We start from the raw sequence: 21,036 nt of genomic DNA, 5'->3' as shown, positions 1-21,036 counted from the left end.
AATATTGACTGACATTACTTACCCAGAATTGGCAAAATACAAAAACTAATATAAATTATTACATTTTTTATTAATTAACTAATTAATTTATCATATTTATACGTCTTTTATTTCACTTTGCTACTGTGACGTGAAGTCAAGAAAGCTTAATGGTTTTATAAGCTACACTATTTATCGATATTGTGATATTATTATGGCGAGGTACGTCCCAATATTGGCAATTGTATTTTGACATCATAGCAGATACAAAATTTTTGCTATTAATGTGCCATTACTGAGCCGAGCAACGTCCCAATATTCTGAAACTGAAATTACCAACGTTTATTCGACGAAAATTTTTACTTTAGCTAATTGCTTATTTTAATATTAACAGCCCTTTAAAAAAATTACGAAAGGATCACGGATTTCCCGAAATTCCTGGAAATTCAACTAAATTATTGTTTCCTCGCCTCGCAAGCATTTTTTTCTCTTAATAATCAGAAGCCATTTATGAAAAACTTGGGAAAAAAATTGTGTTTTTTTTTTTAAGTTATTCAATCGTCAAAATTTATAAAAGAAATAAGTCTAGTACATTAAGAGATATTCATCAAGTGATTTCATAATAATTTATAATTTTTCATAAATATTGTTTACTTTTCATTTATTATTCTTTTTTCAATAATCTTTTATATCAATGAGTAAATTGCCATGTCAATTAGCATAAATTTATTCAAAATTATCGTGTTCAAGCGTATCCAATTATAAAAACAATTTATCTGTTTGGACCCAAAATTGTGCCAATCAGATTTGATTCAAATTTTCATTTTTCTTTTTGACTACATAAACAAATTTTATTTAGCTGAATTTTTTTTACCAAATAAAACAATATAATCATAAACAATAATTTTATTTAAGAAATTAAAATTACTTACCAATTAAGTTATTCAATCGTAAAAATTCATAAAAGAAATAAGTCTAGTACATTAAGAGATATTTATCAAGTGATTTCATAATAATTTATAATTTTTCATAAATATTGTTTAATTTTCGTTTATTATTCTTTTTTCAATAATCTTTTATATCAATGAGTAAATTGCCATGTTAATTAGCATAAATTTATTCAAAATTATCATGTTCAAACGTATCCAATTATAGAAACAATTTATCTGTTTGGACCAAAAATTGTGCCAATCAGATTAAATTAAAATTTTCATTTTTCTTTTTGACTACATAAACAAATTTTATTTAGCTAAATTTCTTTTTACCAAATAAAACAATATAATCATAAACAATAATTTTATATGAGAAATTAAAATTACTTATCAATTAAGTTATTCAATAGTTGATATTTACAAAAGCAATAAGTCTAGCATATTAAGAAATACCTTTCAAATGATTTTAGAATAATTTACAATTTTTCATAAATATTGTTTAATTTTCATTTATTATACTTTTTTCAATAATCTTTTATATCAATGAGTAAATTGCCATGTCAATTAGCATAAATTTATTCACAATTATCGTGTTCTAACGTATCCAATTATAGAAACAATTTATCTGTTTGGACCAAAAATTGTGCCAATCAGATTTGGTTAAAATTTTCATTTTTCTTTTTGACTACATAAATAAATTTTATTTAGTTAAATTTTTTTTCATCAAATAAAATAATTTAATTATAAACAATAATTTTATTTAAAAAATTAAAATTATTTTCCAATTAAGTTGTTCAATCGTCGATATTCATAAAAGAAATAATTCTAGTGCATTGAGAGCTGTTTATCAAGTAATTTCAGAATAATTTATAATTTTTCATAAATATTGTTTAATTTTCATTTATTATTCTTTTTTCAATAATCTTTTATATCAATGAGTAAATTGCCATGTCAATTAGCATAAATTTATTCAAAATTATCGTGTTCTAGCGTATTCAATTATAAAAATGATTTATCTGTTTGGACCAAAAATTGTGCCAATCAGATTTGGTTAAAATTTTCTTTTTTCTTTTTGACTACATAAATGAATTTTATTTAGCTAAATTTTTTTTTACCAAATAAAACAATATAATCATAAACAATAATTTTATTTGAGAAATTAAAATTACTTATCAATTAAGTTATTCAATCGTCAAAATTTATAAAAGAAGTAAGTCTAGTACATTAAGAGATATTTAGCAAGTAATTTCAGAATAATTTATAATTTTTCATAAATATTGTTTAATTTTCATTTATTATTCTTTTTTCAATAATCTTTTATATCAATGAGGAAATTGCCATGTCAATTAGCATAAATTTATTCAAAATTATCGTGTTCTAGCGTATTCAATTATAAAAATGATTTATCTGTTTGGACCAAAAATTGTGCCAATCAGATTTGGTTAAAATTTTCATTTTTCTTTTTGACTACATAAATAAATTTTATTTAGCTAAATTTTTTTTTATCAAATAAAACTATTTAATTATAAACAATAATTTTATTTAAAAAATTAAAATTATTTTCCAATTAAGTTGTTCAATCGTCGATATTCATAAAAGAAATAATTCTAGTGCATTAAGAGCTGTTTATCAAGTAATTTCAAAATAATTTATAATTTTTCATAAATATTGTTTAATTTTTATTTATTATTTTTTTTTTATAATCTTTTATATCAATGAGTAAATTGCCATGTCAATTAGCATAAATTTATTCAAAATTATCGTGTTCTAGCGTATCCAATTATAGAAACAATTTATCTGTTTGGACCAAAAATTGTGCCAATCAGATTTGATTAAAATTTTCATTTTTCTTTTTGACTACATAAATAAATTTTATTTAGCTAAATTTTTTTTATCAAATAAAACTATTTAATTATAAACAATAATTTTATTTAAAAAATGAAAATTATTTTCCAATTAAGTTGTTCAATCGTCAAAATTCATAAAAGAAATAAGTCTAGTACATTAAGAGTTATTTATCAAGTGATTTTAGAATAATTTACAATTTTTCATAAATATTGTTTAATTTTCATTTATTATTCTTTTTTCAATAATCTTTTATATCAATGAGTAAATTGCCATGTCAATTAGCATAAATTTATTCAAAATTATCGTGTTCTAGCGTATCCAATTATAGAAACAATTTATCTGTTTGGACCAAAAATTGTGCCAATCAGATTAAATTAAAATTTTCATTTTTCTTTTTGACTACATAAACAAATTTTATTTAGCTGAATTTTTTTTACCAAATAAAACAATATAATCATAAACAATAATTTTATTTGAGAAATTAAAATTACTTATCAATTAAGTTATTCAATCGTCAAAGTTATAAAAGAAATAAGTCTAGTACATTAAGAGATATTTATCAAGTGATTTCATAATAATTTATAATTTTTCATAAATATTGTTTACTTTTCATTTATTATTCTTTTTTCAATAATCTTTTATATCAATGAGTAAATTGCCATATCAATTAGCATAAATTTATTCAAAATTATCGTGTTCTAGCGTATCCAATTATAGAAACAATTTATCTGTTTGGACTAAAAATTGTGCCAATCAGATTTGGTTAAAATTTTCATTTTTCTTTTTGACTACATAAATAAATTTTATTTAGCTAAATTTTTTTTATCAAATAAAACTATTTAATTATAAACAATAATTTTATTTAAAAAATTAAAATTATTTTCCAATTAAGTTGTTCAATCGTCGATATTCATAAAAGAAATAATTCTAGTGCATTAAGAGTAATTTATCAAGTGATTTTAGAATAATTTACAATTTTTCATAAATATTGTTTAATTTTCATTTACTATTCTTTTTTCAATAATCTTTTATATCAATGAGTAAATTGCCATGTCAATTAGCATAAATTTATTCAAAATTATCGTGTTCTAGCGTATCCAATTATAGAAACAATTTATCTGTTTGGACCAAAAATTGTGCCAATCAGATTTGATTCAAATTTTCATTTTTCTTTTTGACTACATAAACAAATTTTATTTAGCTGAATTTTTTTTTACCAAATAAAACAATATAATCATAAACAATAATTTTATTTAAGAAATTAAAATTACTTACCAATTAAGTTATTCAATCGTCAAAATTCATAAAAGAAATAAGTCTAGTACATTAAGAGATATTTATCAAGTGATTTCATAATAATTTATAATTTTTCATAAATATTGTTTAATTTTCGTTTATTATTCTTTTTTTAATAATCTTTTATATCAATGAGTAAATTGCCATGTCAATTAGCATAAATTTATTCAAAATTATCGTGTTCTAGCGTATCCAATTATAGAAACAATTTATCTGTTTGGACCAAAAATTGTGCCAATCAGATTAAATTAAAATTTTCATTTTTCTTTTTGACTACATAAACAAATTTTATTTAGCTGATTTTTTTTTACCAAATAAAGAAATATAATCATAAACAATAATTTTATTTGAGAAATTAAAATTACTTATCAATTAAGTTATTCAATCGTCAAAATTTATAAAAGAAATAAGTCTAGTACATTAACCCATTAAGGACCAGACGGACGAAAAATTTCAATTGACTTTGAGGACCTCGTTTTTTAATAAAATGCATATATAACAAATGACACATACCATTTTTAATGTAAAATTTACTCCTCTTTCAGATTCTGCTGTTAAAATTTGTTTATACCAAATTGTTAAAAAGTAATAAACAATTTCTTCCAAAAAAACACGATTTTTCGAGAAAAAAATTTCATTTCAGACGTATTTTCACCTAAAAAAAGTAGGTGGATACTCTTAAAAGCTCAAAATATCGCGTCTATGGACCCTCAGCTACAAAACCCTGAAGCGACCAATTTTTTTTCAAAATGGCGGACGCTAATATAGCGGCGAAAACTAAAAAAATGACTCACATATGAAACATAGTGCTCCAACTTTTTCAAGTCACTGAAAACGCCTGAAACTCGTTACTCGGGGGTTCTTGAAGTCGCTGATTACGAATATGATGTCAGTTTTCAAAAATTCAAAATGGCGGATCCATTATGGCGGACGAGTTATGTAAAAATTAATTGGATTTACCCGAAACACTCTACTCGGGGGTTCTTGGGGTCGCTGATTACGAATATGATATCAGTTTTCAAAAATGCAAAATGGCGGATCCAATATGGCGGATCAGTTTTGAAAAAAAAATTTGGATTCACCTGAAAATCTCTACTCGGGGGTTCTTGGGGTCGCTGATTACGAAAATAATGTCAGTTTTAAAAAATTCAGAATGGAGGATCCAATATGGCGGATAAGTTTTGTAAAAATTAATTGGATTGACCTGAAACTCTACTCAGTGGTTTTTGGGACCGCTGATTACGAATATAAAGTCAGTTTCCAAATCAGCGACCTCAAAAACTCTGAACTAGAATTTTGAAAAACTGACATAAGATTTGTAATCAGTGACCTTGAAAACCCAGAAGTATACAGTTTTAGGTCAATCAGGATAATTTTTTAAAAATTCTGCCATATTGGAACTGTCATTTTAAATTTTGAAGAACTTACACCGAATTTATAATCAGTGATCCCAAAAACACCCGAGTGAAGAGTTTTGATCAAATTCGACATTTTAACACTTAAAGCGCACACATACACGGAGAGAAAAAACAAGGTTTCTCCCCCTGAAAAAATATACATTTAACGCGTGAAAATTATCACAGTACAAATGCAGGACGCTCACGGTTTTTCCCGGTGAGATTCTTGCAACGAGCTTAGGCCAATATGGGCTAAGGCGTAGCCAAACCGCTAAACGCAAGAAATTCATCAGGAAATCGGGTGCAACTGCTACCTGAAAAAGGCATGAACTCGTTCGCCATATTGGATCCGCCATTTTGAATTTTTGAAAACTGACATCATATTCGTAATCAGCGACCCCAAGAACCCCCGAGTAACGAGTTTTAGGCGTTTTTAGTGACTTGAAAAAGTTGGAGCACTATGTTTCATATGTGAGTCATTTTTTTTTAGTTTTAGCCGTCATATTAGCGTCCGCCATTTTGAAAAAAAATTGGTCGCTTCAGGGTTTTGTAGCTGAGGGTCCATGGACGCGATATTTTGAGCTTTTGAGAGTATCCACCTACTTTTTTTAGGTGAAAATACGTCTGAAATGAAATTTTTTTCTCGAAAAATCGTGTTTTTTTTTAAAAATTGTTTATAACTTTTTAACAATTTGGTATAAACAAATTTTTACAGCAGAATCTGAAAGAGGAGAAAATTTTACATTAAAAATGGTATGTGTCAATTTTTATATACGCATTTTAATAAAAAACGAGGTCCTGAAAGTCAATTGAAATTTTTCGTCCGTCTGGTCCTTAATGGGTTAAGAGATATTTATCAAGTGATTTCATAATAATTTATAATTTTTCATAAATATTGTTTACTTTTCATTTATTATTCTTTTTTCAATAATCTTTTATATCAATGAGTAAATTGCCATATCAATTAGCATAAATTTATTCAAAATTATCGTGTTCTAGCGTATCCAATTATAGAAACAATTTATCTGTTTGGACTAAAAATTGTGCCAATCAGATTTGGTTAAAAATTTCATTTTTCTTTTTGACTACATAAATAAATTTTATTTAGCTAAATTTTTTTTTTAATAATATACAACTATTTAATTATAGACAATAATTTTATTTAAGAAATTAAAATTACTTACCAATTAAGTTATTCAATCGTCAAAATTTATAAAAGAAATAAGTCTAGTACATTAAGAGATATTTATCAAGTGATTTCATAATAATTTATAATTTTTCATAAATATTGTTTAATTTTCGTTTATTATTCTTTTTTTAATAATCTTTTATATCGATGAGTAAATTGCCATGTCAATTAGCATAAATTTATTCAAAATTATCGTGTTCTAGCGTATCCAATTATAGAAACAATTTATCTGTTTGGACCAAAAATTGTGCCAATCAGATTAAATTAAAATTTTCATTTTTCTTTTTGACTACATAAACAAATTTTATTTAGCTGAATTTTTTTTACCAAATAAAACAATATAATCATAAACAATAATTTTATTTGAGAAATTAAAATTACTTATCAATTAAGTTATTCAATCGTCAAAGTTATAAAAGAAATAAGTCTAGTACATTAAGAGATATTTATCAAGTGATTTCATAATAATTTATAATTTTTCATAAATATTGTTTACTTTTCATTTATTATTCTTTTTTCAATAATCTTTTATATCAATGAGTAAATTGCCATGTCAATTAGCATAAATTTATTCAAAATTATCGTGTTCTAGCGTATCCAATTATAGAAACAATTTATCTGTTTGGACTAAAAATTGTGCCAATCAGATTTGATTAAAATTTTCATTTTTCTTTTTGACTACATAAATAAATTTTATTTAGTTGAATTTTTTTTACCACATAAAACAATATAATTTTAAACAATAGTTTTATTTAAGAACTTAAAATTACTTACCAATTAAGTTATTAGTAGTATAGCTAGGAGAGATCTGGGACAGGTTCTGATCTCGGCTAAGTACCCTCGGTCGGTAATGCAGATTTCTACTTTATCAGTGGTTGGTAGGGGTGTTCTACCTTACCGACCGAGGGTAGTTCCTGCTGCCACCGCTAGATGGCGCCACTTACAAATTCCAAACCCCTTGGCGGGAAATTTAAAATTTTAATTTCAAACTTTCAAGTGGCTTAGAAGGGGTTCTCTGTTTTACCAACCGATTGTTTTAGTTCTGGCTGCCGCCGACAGATGGCGCCACCATAGAATTCAAACCTGCATGGCGGGAAATTTAAAAATTTAATTTCAAACTTTCAAGTGGCTTAGAAGGGGTTCTCTGTTTTACCAACCGATTTTTTTAGTTCTGGCTGCCGCCGACAGATGGCGCCACCATCGAATTCAAACCTGCATGGCGGGAAATTTAAAATTTTAATTTCAAACTTTCAAGTGGCTTAGAGAGGGTTCTCTGTTTTACCGACCGACTTCTTTTTAGTGCCGGCTACCGCTGATGGATGGCGCTACTAGCGAATTCAAACTTGCTTAGCGGGAAATTTAAAAATTTATTTGAAAAATTCAAACCGCTTGGACAGTGAGCCGCCATTTTGTTTTACCGACAGAGTGCGGTTTGAGTGTTGTCCCGAGAGATGGCGCCACTAATTAATATATAATAAAAATTTATTTTAACAAAGAATATGTATAGTGGTGATAAATGATGGCGTAACTAATTATTAATATTAAAATATTTGAGTAAGTTTTTTTACTAAATGTAATTTACCAGCTAATTCCTTATAGTTTTTACAACAAATGGTGATATTTATTATTTAAATTTATTAAAAATATTTAATTAAACAGTTTTACCAACTCTTCGAAAATTATTTAAATATTTATTAAGTATTTATATAATGAATTAAATGTTAGTCATGTTTTTTATAAAATTATTTATTAATAAAGGTAAGTAATATTTATAACTAATTTATTAAAACATCAATTTATTTTATTATCATTTAAAAAACGTTTAAATTTGAGTTAATGTCGCGCTGCTTTCAATACACTCGAATCAAATTTCCACAAGCTTGAAAGAAACGTTCTCATTGGTCAATTCCTTTATGAAAAAATTTATTTATGGTTTGTTATGAAAATCTAAAAAAATATTATGTTTATTATAAACTTTAATAATATTTACTTAATAATTAATGAATTATCTTTATTATAAATACCTATTAAGTATATATTTGAATTTATTTCAAAAATTTATTTCTGTAATTTACTAATTTTTATACAACTTTAGTGTGTGGCGGGAATTTTCAACTTTCATTGTACTCAATACTATATACCTACTGTTTTTATAAATAAATAAAAATTTTATTAACATTTATAGTGTATATAAACTAAGTTTTAAAATTTTATCACTGAAAACAAAGTTAAATAATAAAAATTGTGAAAACTGTTTAAAAAATGTTCAATTAAACCGCTCCTGAACTATGCAGCCGCCATGTTTACAACTAACCTAACCTCTAACAAACAGACTGGATTTTAAAATCATAAAGCATCGTTACGTCTAAGTATAATTGTATTAATATCATAATGGTAAGTGAAACTAATAAACATTTTCCTTACTTATTATAGATTTTAACGTTAATTAATATATTTTCTTCTAAATAGGATCCAGCTCAAATAAGAGTGATTTGCAACTGCCGAGAACCAAATTGTAGACTTCATCATCTACAGCAAAGAATTGTAAGTCTCAAAAATATTTTTAGTCTTCATTACTTATTCTTTTAATTTACTCATTTAACATTCACTGTCTTTACAAATATTTAAAAACCTAACCTGTCAGAGAAATCTTTTTTTGTCTAATTAATTTACCCTCTTACTTTCTTAATAGTATTCAAAACCTAACCTGCCAAAGAAATGTTCTTGTTAAATCAATTTTTTTAATCAATAGTTTTATTTTAGTCTAATAAATTTTCTCATTTAATGTTCACTGTCTTTACAAATATTTAAAAACCTAACCTGTCAGAGAAATCTTTTTTTGTCTAATTAATTTTAATCTAAATTAATTTCTAATTAATAACCCTCTTACTTTCTTAATAGCATTCAAAACCTAACCTGCCAAAGAAATGTTCTTGTTAAATCAATTTTTTTAATCAATAGTTTTATTTTAGTCTAATAAATTTTCTCATTTAATGTTCACTGTCTTTACAAATATTTAAAAACCTAACCTGTCAGAGAATTCTTTTTTTTGTCTAATTAATTTACCCTCTTACTTTCTTAATAGTATTCAAAACCTAACCTGCCAAAGAAATGTTCTTGTTAAATCAATTTTTTTAATCAATAGTTTTATTTTAGTCTAATAAATTTTCTCATTTAATGTTCACTGTCTTTACAAATATTTAAAAACCTAACCTGTCAGAGAAATCTTTTTTTGTCTAATTAATTTACCCTCTTACTTTCTTAATAGTATTCAAAACCTAACCTGCCAAAGAAATGTTCTTGTTAAATCAATTTTTGTAATCAATAGTTTTATTTTTGTCTAATTAATGTACCCTCTTACTTTCTTAATAATATTCAAAACCTAACCTGCCAAAGAAATGTTCTTGTTAAATCAATTTTTTAATCAATAATCTCTTTTAAAATATTTGTTATATTATTGCAATGATAATACCTTATTAAAAATATTTTTAGTGTAATAAATTATTTATTTCCTATTTCAATATTGTAATAAATATTTGTTTTTAGAATAATTTGAACGCCGAACTTGCAGCCATGGAGAATGTTGAGTACAATCCCGAAGAGCCGGGGTTGTTTCTTCGAAGAAGAAATCGTTGGGATGAGCAACCAAACAACGTTCCAGATCAAAATGTTGAGCGAAATAACATTGACCTTGCAGCGCAACAAGATGGTCAATTGGAGATCATCAATCCAATAATTCCATTTGTATATGATCCAACAGGGGATCCACAACCATGGATCAGAATTCGGACTCGACCCCAATTGTCTATAGCACCTCGAGCACCAGTGCCGGCACCAAGAGAAGCTGCACCACAAGTAATTCAACCAATTGCTGATGTGCCACAAGCAGTTGCCCCGATCGCAGCACCTCGAGCACCAGTGCCGGCACCAAGAGAAGCTGCACCACGAGTAATTCGTCGAATCGCTCATGTGCCACGAGCAGTTGCCCCGATCGCAGCACCTCGAGCACCAGTGCCGGCACCAAGAGAAGCTGCACCACGAGTAATTCGTCGAATCGCTCATGTGCCACGAGCAGTTGCCCCGATCGCAGCACCTCGAGCACCAGTGCCGGCACTAAGAGAAGCTGCACCACGAGTAATTCGTCGAATCGCTCATGTGCCACGAGCAGGAGCTCCAATTCCAGCACCTCGAGCACCAGCGCCAATTCCAGCCCCAAGACGTTCTATTTTGATCCCACCACGCAATCTACGTGGAACAACACGCCAACGGATTTCAAGATCAATGAAAAACTTAGCTACTGCATTCACAAAAAAAAGACGCTAGTTTTTCATTTAATTTTTTTACATTCTAATTCTCCACTTTGATATTTTATTTATCATTTTCTTTATTTTTTCAACTTTTTTAATGTTAAATTTACAACTTACATTCATATAAAAAAATGTTTTTTTTAGTTTTTTAATTCTTTCATAGAATTAAATTATTTTTACTTTAATAGTTTTTTTCAATCGGTTTTTTTCTATATAAAAAATGTTTTTGTTTTTTTTATTTAAATAATCTCAGAATGAAATAGTTTTTTTAATTTCATTTTCTTTAAAAAAGTTTTTCTAGTTTTTTTATTTCTTTTAAACAATTAAATTATTTGTTTTTCTTTCAACTGGATGTTCTTTAAAAATGTTTTTTTTTTAATTTTTTACTTCTTTCAAAGAATTAAATTATTTTTACTTTAATAGTTTTTTTCAATCGGTTTTTTTCTATATAAAAAATGTTTTTCTTTTTTTATTTAAATAATCTCAGAATGAAATAGTTTTTTTAGTTTTATTTTCTTTAAAAAAGTTTTTCTAGTTTTTTATTTCTTTTAAACAATTAAATTATTTGTTTTTTTTTTTTCAACTGGATGTTCTTTAAAAATGTTTTTTTAATTTTTTATTTCTTTCAAAGAATTAAATTATTTTTACTTTAATAGTTTTTTTCAATCGGTTTTTTTTTCTATATAAAAAATGTTTTTATTTTTTTTATTTAAATAATTTCAGAATGTAATAGTTTTTTAAATTTTATTTTCTTTAAAAAAGTTTTTCTAGTTTTTTTATTTCTTTTAAAGAATTAAATTATTTATTTTTTTCAACTAGATTTTCTTTAAATGTGTTTTTTAGTTATTTATTTCTTTCAAAGAATTAAATTATTTTTACTTTAATAGTTTTTTCAATCGGTTTTTTCTATATAAAAAATGTTTTTTTTGTTTTTTTTTAGTTTAATAGGTTTTTCAATTGTTTTTTTCCTTAATAAAAAAAAGTGTTATTGTTTTGTTTTTATTTCTTTCAAAGTATTTATGTTTTATGATCTCAGATTGTAATAGGTTTTATAATCATTTTTTCCTGCATGAAAAAAAAGTGTTATTGCTTTTTTTGTTTCTTTTAATATTTTTTATTATGTTTTTATAAACGTTTTATAATATTACTATTTTTATACAAATTGTACGAAAATGTTTATATATATATTTTTTTGTAAGCATTTAAATATGTAAATAAAAAAGATAAATAAGCTATTATTAAAATGTGTTTGTTTCATTAAATTTTCCATTAACAATAAGTTTGAATCTTTTTTAAATAATGTTAATAAACGTAATTATTACTTGTTGAGTAAAATTTAAATACTTAGTAATATTTAGGTTAAAAAAATTGGAAAATTTCACTAATATTTGAGTAAAATTTAAATACTTAGTAATATTTAGGTTAAAAAAAATTGGAAAATTTCACTAATATTTTTTTAAAATAATTTAATTACAACATAAACATACAATTAAAACTGGAATTTTAAATAAATATGAATATTCAGTATAATTAATTTATTATAACAAAAATTTATTTGCAATAATTTCTTTTTCACAATAATATTAATAATTAATTATCAATTAAGGTTAGTTTAATTTATTAATTCTTGCTTGTTGCTAAATATTAATAATTTAATATTACTACTTTTAATTATTTTATTTATTAATAGAATATGGTATAATAAATATATAACTTTATAGTAATTTTCATTTTTCGAACTCAAATTTCGCGCCTTACCTACGGATGATCAGTAACATCTCAGTTACCTTTAACTACCGCGTGTAGCGCATGTAGCGAAAGTGAATGGTGGGGGACACCACATGGTGGGGAGAGAGACCTACAAGGGAGACCGGCACACGGCAGAGAGCTCATTCGGCTCATAGCAGCAGTTTGAGCAGGTCGCGATGGAGAGCTGCTACGAGTGTCAGGTGCGAGCGATCTCAATGTATAATGTGAGTATTAGTAATTCAGTAATTGAGTAAATAGATAATTAATTAAATATAATTATTTAAATGTAATTAATTTGTTTAGTTGCAGAATGAAGGGAATGAACTCCCGCTTCCCGCAACTCCTCCAGGGCCGTCCCAGTCACCGTGGTACCAGGTGGTGAATCCGCTACCACCTTCGGTGGACGTCAGGTCGCCGACATCGGAGCTGTCACCGCTGCACGCCATGTATCCTATGTGGCGGCCATATTCACCACCCTGGGCGTTGGTGGAACGACCGCCGACACCACCTCAACTCAGGATGGAACCGGAGTCTCCCCCACCCTTCATTCAGTTGGGGACTCCACCCAGGTCGCCTACACCGGTGGAATGGCTGCCTACAACTCCGCCAGGAAGTCCACCACGGTGTAGGTCACCGATACCCAGGGTGGAGTCCCCCGAGCCCAGGGTAGAGGAGAGAGAGCCGGCGGGACCTCCACCAGAGGCGCAGCCACCGCCCGCTCACGGTCGGCGTCGCTGCCATCGACGGCGGCGCGTAACTTTAAATTTAACTCTGAATTTTATTTTTAATAGTCAATAAATTTTTATTTTTTTGTAAATTAGTATATTTATTTTGCGTATCCTGTATAGAAATTGTTACGACTGCGTTAGAGTAAGAGTGTTGCGCATGCGTGAATAGGTGGGGGAAAATTTAAGAGTAGGGATGCGTGATAGGTTGGAGTGAGGGTAAATGGTCTAGTGCGCATGCGTGAAAGGTAGGAGTGGGGATTTCGGGGTATATATTCAGGGATTTTGGCGAGTTTAGTCAGTAGCTGTTCTGTTCACAGATTCAGCGGTTCCAACAGCAGCAGCAGCATCAGCAGATTCCCCTTGCCATTACTAATTGTCTTTTTTGTTATATTTACTGTCTTTTTTGTTATATTTACTGTCTTTTTTGTTACATTTACTGTGTTTATTGCATTTACTTTGTATTGGTTTGTAGGTTAAGTTCTTTAGTTTGTAAGTTCGTTTTGTTTAGTATAAGTATTTTAGTTTGTAAGTTCATTCTTTTGTTAGTTTGTAAGTGTGTTCTTTTTAGTTTGTAAGTGTGTTCTTTTGTTAGCTTGTAAGTGTGTTCTTTATTCTTTTTTGTTAGCTTGTAAGTGTTTAATTTCAGGTGCAGAGATGAAGCGTAAGGCGAAGACCACCGATGGACCACCACGTAAGTATCCGAATTACGGTACTATTCTCGACGAGAGTGACGTAACTATTACTCTCATCAAGGAGGCTCTAGAGTTGATTCCTCTTTTAGACGACGTCAATTTAAGACGTTCATTCGTTGGGAGATGGATTGTAGAATGCTCACAACATGAAAACGTGTTATCGAGCATTCTCAAGTCGATGTACTTTACACATCAAAAGAAAAGATGTGTGAGCATTCTACAATCCATAATTAGACTTCGCGCATTATTTGAGTCCCACGTAGTAGATGGCGCTGGAATCGGTGACCCAGACATTAATAAACGTGTTCGCTGGGAAGAATGTGAGAGTGCGTTTGCGTGTAGACTGTACACTAATGTGATCCTGAATCTAGTGCACATTGATATAAGCGCGTTTTTAGACGATGCGTCTAGACTTTTTCAGGACCGCATTAGAGATGCTATAAACAAATATGGTCCTATTTTGGTGTATGGTGTTCTCATTGCCAACTTTAAAAGGGTTGAGAATGAGGAAGAAGTAGCTAAGCCAATTCCGTTTGGAACTAAGGCTAACAGCATCTTCCCCACAACCCTTTTAGATGATTGGTTTGATGAGAACATCAAGCAGCCAATCTTGCGCAGTGTAGAAGAGTTTCACGCAAAGGGTTCAAATTGGAATCTTCAGTCTATTATAAGACTTGAAGTGAATGTAAACAAATACAATCCAATGCGTGCGAGCTCATACATTGATCTACCTTCACAAATTAAAAGAAAGAAAGCCTGTATTAACGTGCAAAACAAGATAACGAGTGCTTTAAGTGGGCGGTACTGTCAGCCTTACATCCAAATGTCGTGAGAAGTGATCGTGTTTCTAACTATAAAGAATTTGAAAATGAGTTAAATTTTGACGGAATAGATTTCCCAGTAACGTTAAAAAATGTCCCGAAATTTGAAAAATTAAATGATATTTCAATTAATGTCTATGGTTTATCAAAATACTATGGGGACTTCTCAACACATCCTCTCCATCTCACTGCGGAAAAAAGAGATAAGCATGTAAATCTCTTGTATGTTGCCGACATGTATGCGGATGAAAGTGTTGACAGTAATGTATTGTATGACGATGATGGTTTTATGAATTTCCATTATGTATGGATAAAAAATTTGTCACATCTTGTTTCGAAACAATTGTCTGCTAAAAATGGTAAAAAACATATCTGTGACCGATGCTTACACTACTTTTCATCTGTAGATAGATTGAATGCACACATTGAAAATTGTAAAAAAGTGAATGAGTGTAAAGTAACGTTACCAAAACCTGACAAGAGTCTGATTACATTTAAAAATTATAAAAATAAAGAAAAGGTGCCATATGTAATTTACGCTGACTGTGAAAGTCTACTTCTTCCCGCCGATGAAGATGTAGACAATTTAAGTAAGACTGAGGTATTCCAGCGTCACAAATTGTTAAGCATAGGCTATTATATAAAATGCAGCTACGATGAATCATTATGTAAATATGTACCATGTCCGAAAAATGAATCCGACCCTGCCAAATGGTTTACTGAGGAATTAAGGCAATTATCTGAAAAAATTGATAATGTATTCAAAAATCCGATACCAATGAATGCCTTAACTCCTCAAGAAATCAGTGACTTCAAGCGAGCGACAATATGTCACATTTGTAATGAGAAAATACCGGCAAGCGAAAAGAAAGTCCGTGATCACTGTCACCTTACTGGCAAATATAGGGGTGCTGCCCATGAATCGTGCAATCTAAACTATCAAGATTGTCAAACGATCCCCGTAGTATTTCACAACCTAAGTGGCTATGACGCCCATTTTATAATTCACGCGATTTCGACGAGCTTTGAAGGAAAAATTGACCTCCTCCCCATTAACAAAGAGAAGTATATCTCTTTTACTAAACATGTCAAGGGGAGTGAGGTCAAATTTCGATTCATTGACTCATTGCGATTTATGGCAGCATCTCTAGAGAAACTCGCATCGTACCTAGACGAGTACAAAATCGTCAACTCCGTTTTTGCCAGTACGGTGACAGATCCGGAAAAAAATTAAATTATTGACGCGCAAGGGTGTATTCCCTTATGAGTACTTTGACTCGAAAAGTAAGTTAGATGAGACAGAATTGCCCCCGATCGAGAAATTTTATAGTACGCTTTATGATGCCGGTATTTCTGATGACGAGTATGCGCATGCGCAGAAAGTATGGACCGAGTTTGACTGTCAGAATCTCTACGACTATGTACATTTGTATATGAAAACAGATGTATTGTTACTTGCGGATGTCTTTGAAAATTTTCGAAAAGAATGTGTTAAAGCGTACGGGTTAGATCCTGCTCACTATTATACGACCCCCGGTTTAACTTGGGATGCTATGCTCAAGTACACGAGCATAGGATTGCAACTAATAACCGATATCGATATGATTATGTTTGTTGAGTCCGGTATTAGAGGTGGCATAAGTCAATGCTGCAACCGATATACTATAGCGAATAATAGATATATGGAAAATTTCGATGATAGCAAAGATACAAGCTACATCATGTACTTTGACGCCAACAATTTATATGGCTGGGCAATGGCTCAAGCGCTCCCTTATGGCGGCTTCAAATGGGTTGATAATGTCGACAACTCCTTCGATTTTAATGTGCCTGACGATTCACCTGTTGGGTACATACTCGAAGTTGACTTGGAGTATCCTGAAAATCTCCACGATACTCACAAAGATATGCCATTTTGCGCAGAAAATGCGAAACCACCCCTCTCGAAACAGGAGAAATTATTAACAACTCTCCAACCAAAAGAAAAATATGTGATCCACTACCGCACTTTAAAACAAGTTGTCGCCAACGGCATTAAGCTTGTTAAAATTCATCGAGTCTTACAGTTTAAGCAATCAACATGGCTTAAACCATATATAGACTATAATACGATGATGCGAACCAACGCCAAGAATGAGTTCGAGAAAAATTTGTTCAAGCTCATGAACAATGCGGTATACGGTAAAACAATGGAAAATGTCCGTAAACATGTCGACATTAAGCTTGTCACCCAATGGTTTAGCCGCTATGGAGCTGAAGCCCTTATTTCTCGCCCCAATTTCCATAGTCGAGCAATATTCGACGAAAATCTGGTTGCCATTGAACTGCGTAAAACCGAGGTACTACTCAACAAACCAATCTATGTGGGGTTAAGTGTGCTCGATGTTTCCAAAACGCTAATCTACGATTTTCACTACGGGTATATGTTAAAAAAATACGGCGACAATTGTAAACTGATGTATACCGATACAGACAGTCTAATCTATGAAATTAAATGTAAAGATGTCTACAATGATATGAAAAATGACATCCAAAAGTTCGATACGTCAGACTATCCCGCAAACAACGTGTACGGCATTCCGCAAGCCAACAAAAAGATTCTCGGTCTAATGAAAGACGAATGTAACGGCAAGATCGTTACCGAATTTGTTGGCTTGCGGAGTAAGATGTACAGCGTACGGGTTGAAGGTAAAGATTTTATTAAAAAAGCTAAAGGCATTAAATCCGGCGTTGTGAAAAAATCGATTCACTTTGATGATTATGTAAAATGTCTGCGAGATTTTGACATTCAAACTCGAACACAGTATAATATAAGATCGCGACTACATAACCTCGAGACTGTAAAACAAATTAAAGTAGCTTTAAGTCCGCAAGACGACAAACGGTATTTGTTACCGGGGAGTACCGACACTCTACCGTGGGGACATTATGCGATCCCTAAAATCGACGAATGATTTTGTAAAACATGATTGTAAAAAAAAATAAAAGGTTTGTTAATAAATAATGCAATTATATATACAATTTCCATGTGTTTTTATTTAAAAAATCCTTCCATATATACATAATAACATATGATTAAAACTTATATTAATTTAAATGTGCAAATCGCCCCTAGTAACTTAACGCAAATGCCAATCAGCCAGCAAAGCAATCAAAGATTAATGTTAGCGTAGAATCTCTTTATAAATCAAATTACTTCCAACAACAGACCTTCACAATGCCAGTGCCAACTGATTTGATTCATTATTGATTCATTGTTGATTCATTATTGATTCATTATTGATTCATTGTTGATTCATTATTGATTCATTATTGATTCATTATTGATTCATTATTGATTCATTGTTGATTCATTATTGATTCATTGTTGATTCATTATTGATTCATTATTGATTCATTGTTGATTTATTATTGATTCATTGTTGATTCATTATTGATTCATTATTGATTTAATGTTAATTAAATTTGGCACTGGCAGTGTAAAGGTCTGTTGTTGGAAGTAGTTTTGATTTATAGAGAGGTTCTACGCTAACATTAATCTTTGATTGATTTGCTGGTTGATTGACATTTGCGTTAAGTTACTAGGGACGATTTGCGAATAATAGATTATACATTTGCTTTATCTTCCCACGTATTGTGAGAATTATCAAAGCCAAGCCATTTGACAAGAACTTTGTTTCCACGTGTCTTGAGAATTTTTTCCACAAGATAAATATCTGAATATTTTACTTTAAGAAGTTCCTCTTCATAAAATCCTCCGCTGATGGGTTGATCCTGGTAATCCTTGAGCTTGTAAGTCACTGGTTGAGTTGATACAACTTGATCCACGGTGAATATTTCTGTTGTCCAATTGGGTGTATATCCTTTCTCGAAAACGTTTTTATATTTGCTTACTCGAACTTTATCACCAATTTTATACTTGGTCGTCTTAAAGGAATTTTTCTCAGTTTAGAGATCCTTTCTTTTAAAATTTCAACGTCTTCTGAAGTAACATCTTTAGGCTTCATTCCAATTGTTCTATGTTTTGTATTATTGTAGTTGGAAATAAGAGTAGGCAATATATCATACCACTTGTAATTTCCTCGTAAACTAAATTGCATCCACATTTTTCTTTTTAGTGTTCGATTAAACCGTTCAACAATGGAAGCTTTCATATTACTGTATGTTGAGTAAAAATTTATTTTATGCTTTTTCATTAATGCTTCAAATTGTGAGTTATAGAATTCTTTTCCTTTGTCACTATGCAAGTTTTTTGGTATGCGTTTTTTAGCAAATATAGATTGCATTGCATGAGAAACATCTTTTCCATTTTACTTTTTACTGGAACAGCCCAAGCATATTTCGAAAATATGTCTATAACTGTTAGTAAATACTTGAAACCTTTATTTATTCTTGAATAAGGTATCATTTCTACTAAATCTGCTTGCCATGTCTCATCAATATCACGCATTTCAACTCGCCGTCGAGGATAATTTTTTCTAGCCTGGGTATGAAGTTCATTCACTACTGTTAATTTTTTGTTGTTCATTCTCGAGAGCACTTAAGCGAGTATCCAATTCACTAATAATTTCAGCTGTTCGATAAGATAAGTCTTGATTTATATCTTTTTCAAAATTTTTTATTTTTTCTGTAATAGAGTCTTCAAGAACTTTTAGAAATAAGTTGTTATTGTCCACCTCTGATCTAAGTGAGGCACTAGCTTCATACAATAACGCACTTCGTGTTTTATCATATGTCGTACAAGTTTTAAATGACAGCGTCGTTTTCTTCTTCAGCGTTAGCAAGATTAGAGAGTTTTCTTCCTTCAACGTCAAAGTTACCTTGAGAATTAAGTTTAAAACCAACTCCAGGAGGCCCTCGTCTTGCTGTTCCTCTTTGATTGAGAGGATGTCCGAACACGTCAATGCTCATTGTTGAATGAATGATATTTGCTAAAACACATCTTAATATATAATTTTAGCTTCACGTAGTTCCTCAATGATAGACATGATTTCATTATTGTGACTAGGATTTCCAGCAGCTTGAGCAGAAAGCCATTAATAGTCTAAGGACGGTCAACCAACTCATTTGGATCATCCCAATAGATATATTCTCGTTGAAAATTTTGTTTGTAATCATAAATTTAGGTAATGAACAACCGCTTACAGATGACCGTTGGTAGTGTTTCGAGGGAAGAATTGAGATATAAATTCAATACTTGTAACTCTTATCCGTTACGTAATAGATTCAGAGGGAACTATACTTCTTTTTGTGTGCATTAGTAGCAATCAGATCTCTTTATAGTTTCTTTCATCATCTTCACTTATAAGCGATGTAGGTAGTTTACTTTTAAATAAAAGTTCAAGTAATCCAGCGTTTGAAGATATCGTTATTACCAAATTTTTACATGCTGATCTTCAAGAGTTATTGGTGATCACCATCATAAGTGATCCATCACTTAGCTTACGTATGCCGTATGTTGAATCTAAACATTGCTTTCTATTATGATTTAATAAGTATAGAAATTTATTACTTATTTTTATCATCATCTGGAGATTTTTCAGTTTCACTTTCAAAAGTATATGCTATCATCCATCTTCTGCTCTTTCTTTTCAATCTTGCTAGTCATGTTTCAGTGTCGTCACAGTCTGTAAAATGTTTTAAGTTTTTGTCGGGTCTTGAACTATCGGTGTAATAGTTCTCAGGTCCGCAACCTTTCAGCTTCTTTTTTCCTAATTTTAACATACGATGTTTTCGCCTAATTGCCTCGCTAGCTTTAGCAATTTGATGAAGATATTCTTTTTCTTTATGAAACATGTTATTATTACAAGGTTCATATTGAACTAACAATATTTTAGGGATGATCCTATATTTATAGTGTTACACAGCTATCAAATCCCTTTTCTATACCTTCCATCATTTTACCCCAATCAAATCCTTATCAATTACTACAAATCCATATTTGTCTGAATTTCCAACATGTGAAAATAGTTCTCGAAATTGATTAAAATGTCGCATGTCAGTATTAACATGATCATCATAACATGCTTTAAAAATTTTTTCTCATCTGACGATAAAATGAACTAGTAAATTAACATATCCGTACAATGTTTAGGAAA

At 29.7% G+C, this 21,036-nt stretch overlaps 2 protein-coding genes across 2 annotated transcripts; one reads left to right on the top strand and one right to left on the bottom strand.

Moving 5' to 3' along the window:
- Window positions 1–12,771: 12,771 nt before the first annotated feature.
- Window positions 12,772–13,338, top strand: LOC122510884 (uncharacterized protein C6orf132 homolog; the record flags this gene model as incomplete). The annotated part of the gene is given in 2 exon segments (XM_043625824.1): window positions 12,772–12,921; window positions 13,001–13,338. Coding segments are annotated over 2 exon segments (386 nt in total), but the record flags the coding sequence as incomplete, so codon positions are not given.
- Window positions 13,339–18,544: 5,206 nt separating this feature from the next.
- LOC122510885 lies at window positions 18,545–19,466 on the bottom strand. Its single transcript, XM_043625825.1, has 3 exons — window positions 19,312–19,466; window positions 18,916–19,096; window positions 18,545–18,865 (listed from the first exon to the last, which is right to left on the bottom strand). The coding sequence occupies exons 1-3, from the start codon at window positions 19,464–19,466 to the stop codon at window positions 18,545–18,547; spliced, it is 657 nt and encodes a 218-aa protein (XP_043481760.1).
- Window positions 19,467–21,036: the final 1,570 nt, after the last annotated feature.

The sequence above is a fragment of the Leptopilina heterotoma genome, unplaced genomic scaffold, assembly GCF_015476425.1.
Source record: "Leptopilina heterotoma isolate Lh14 unplaced genomic scaffold, ASM1547642v1 Lhet_769, whole genome shotgun sequence".
NCBI classification, from domain to species: Eukaryota; Metazoa; Arthropoda; class Insecta; order Hymenoptera; family Figitidae; genus Leptopilina; species Leptopilina heterotoma.
The sequence above is the reverse complement of the archived record's forward strand: the minus strand, read 5'-3'. Positions and strand labels throughout refer to the sequence as shown.

Excerpts from the sequence above, each read along its gene's own strand:
- LOC122510885 (XM_043625825.1), bottom strand. The coding sequence starts at position 19,466 with ATGAACAACAAAAAATTAACAGTAGTGAATGAACTTCATACCCAGGCT. Across the intron at positions 19,097-19,311 it reads AGAATAAATAAAGGTTTCAA|TAATATGAAAGCTTCCATTG; the intron begins GTATTTACTAAC and ends CTCAACATACAG. Across the intron at positions 18,866-18,915 it reads AAGATGTTACTTCAGAAGAC|ACGACCAAGTATAAAATTGG; the intron begins GTTGAAATTTTA and ends AATTCCTTTAAG.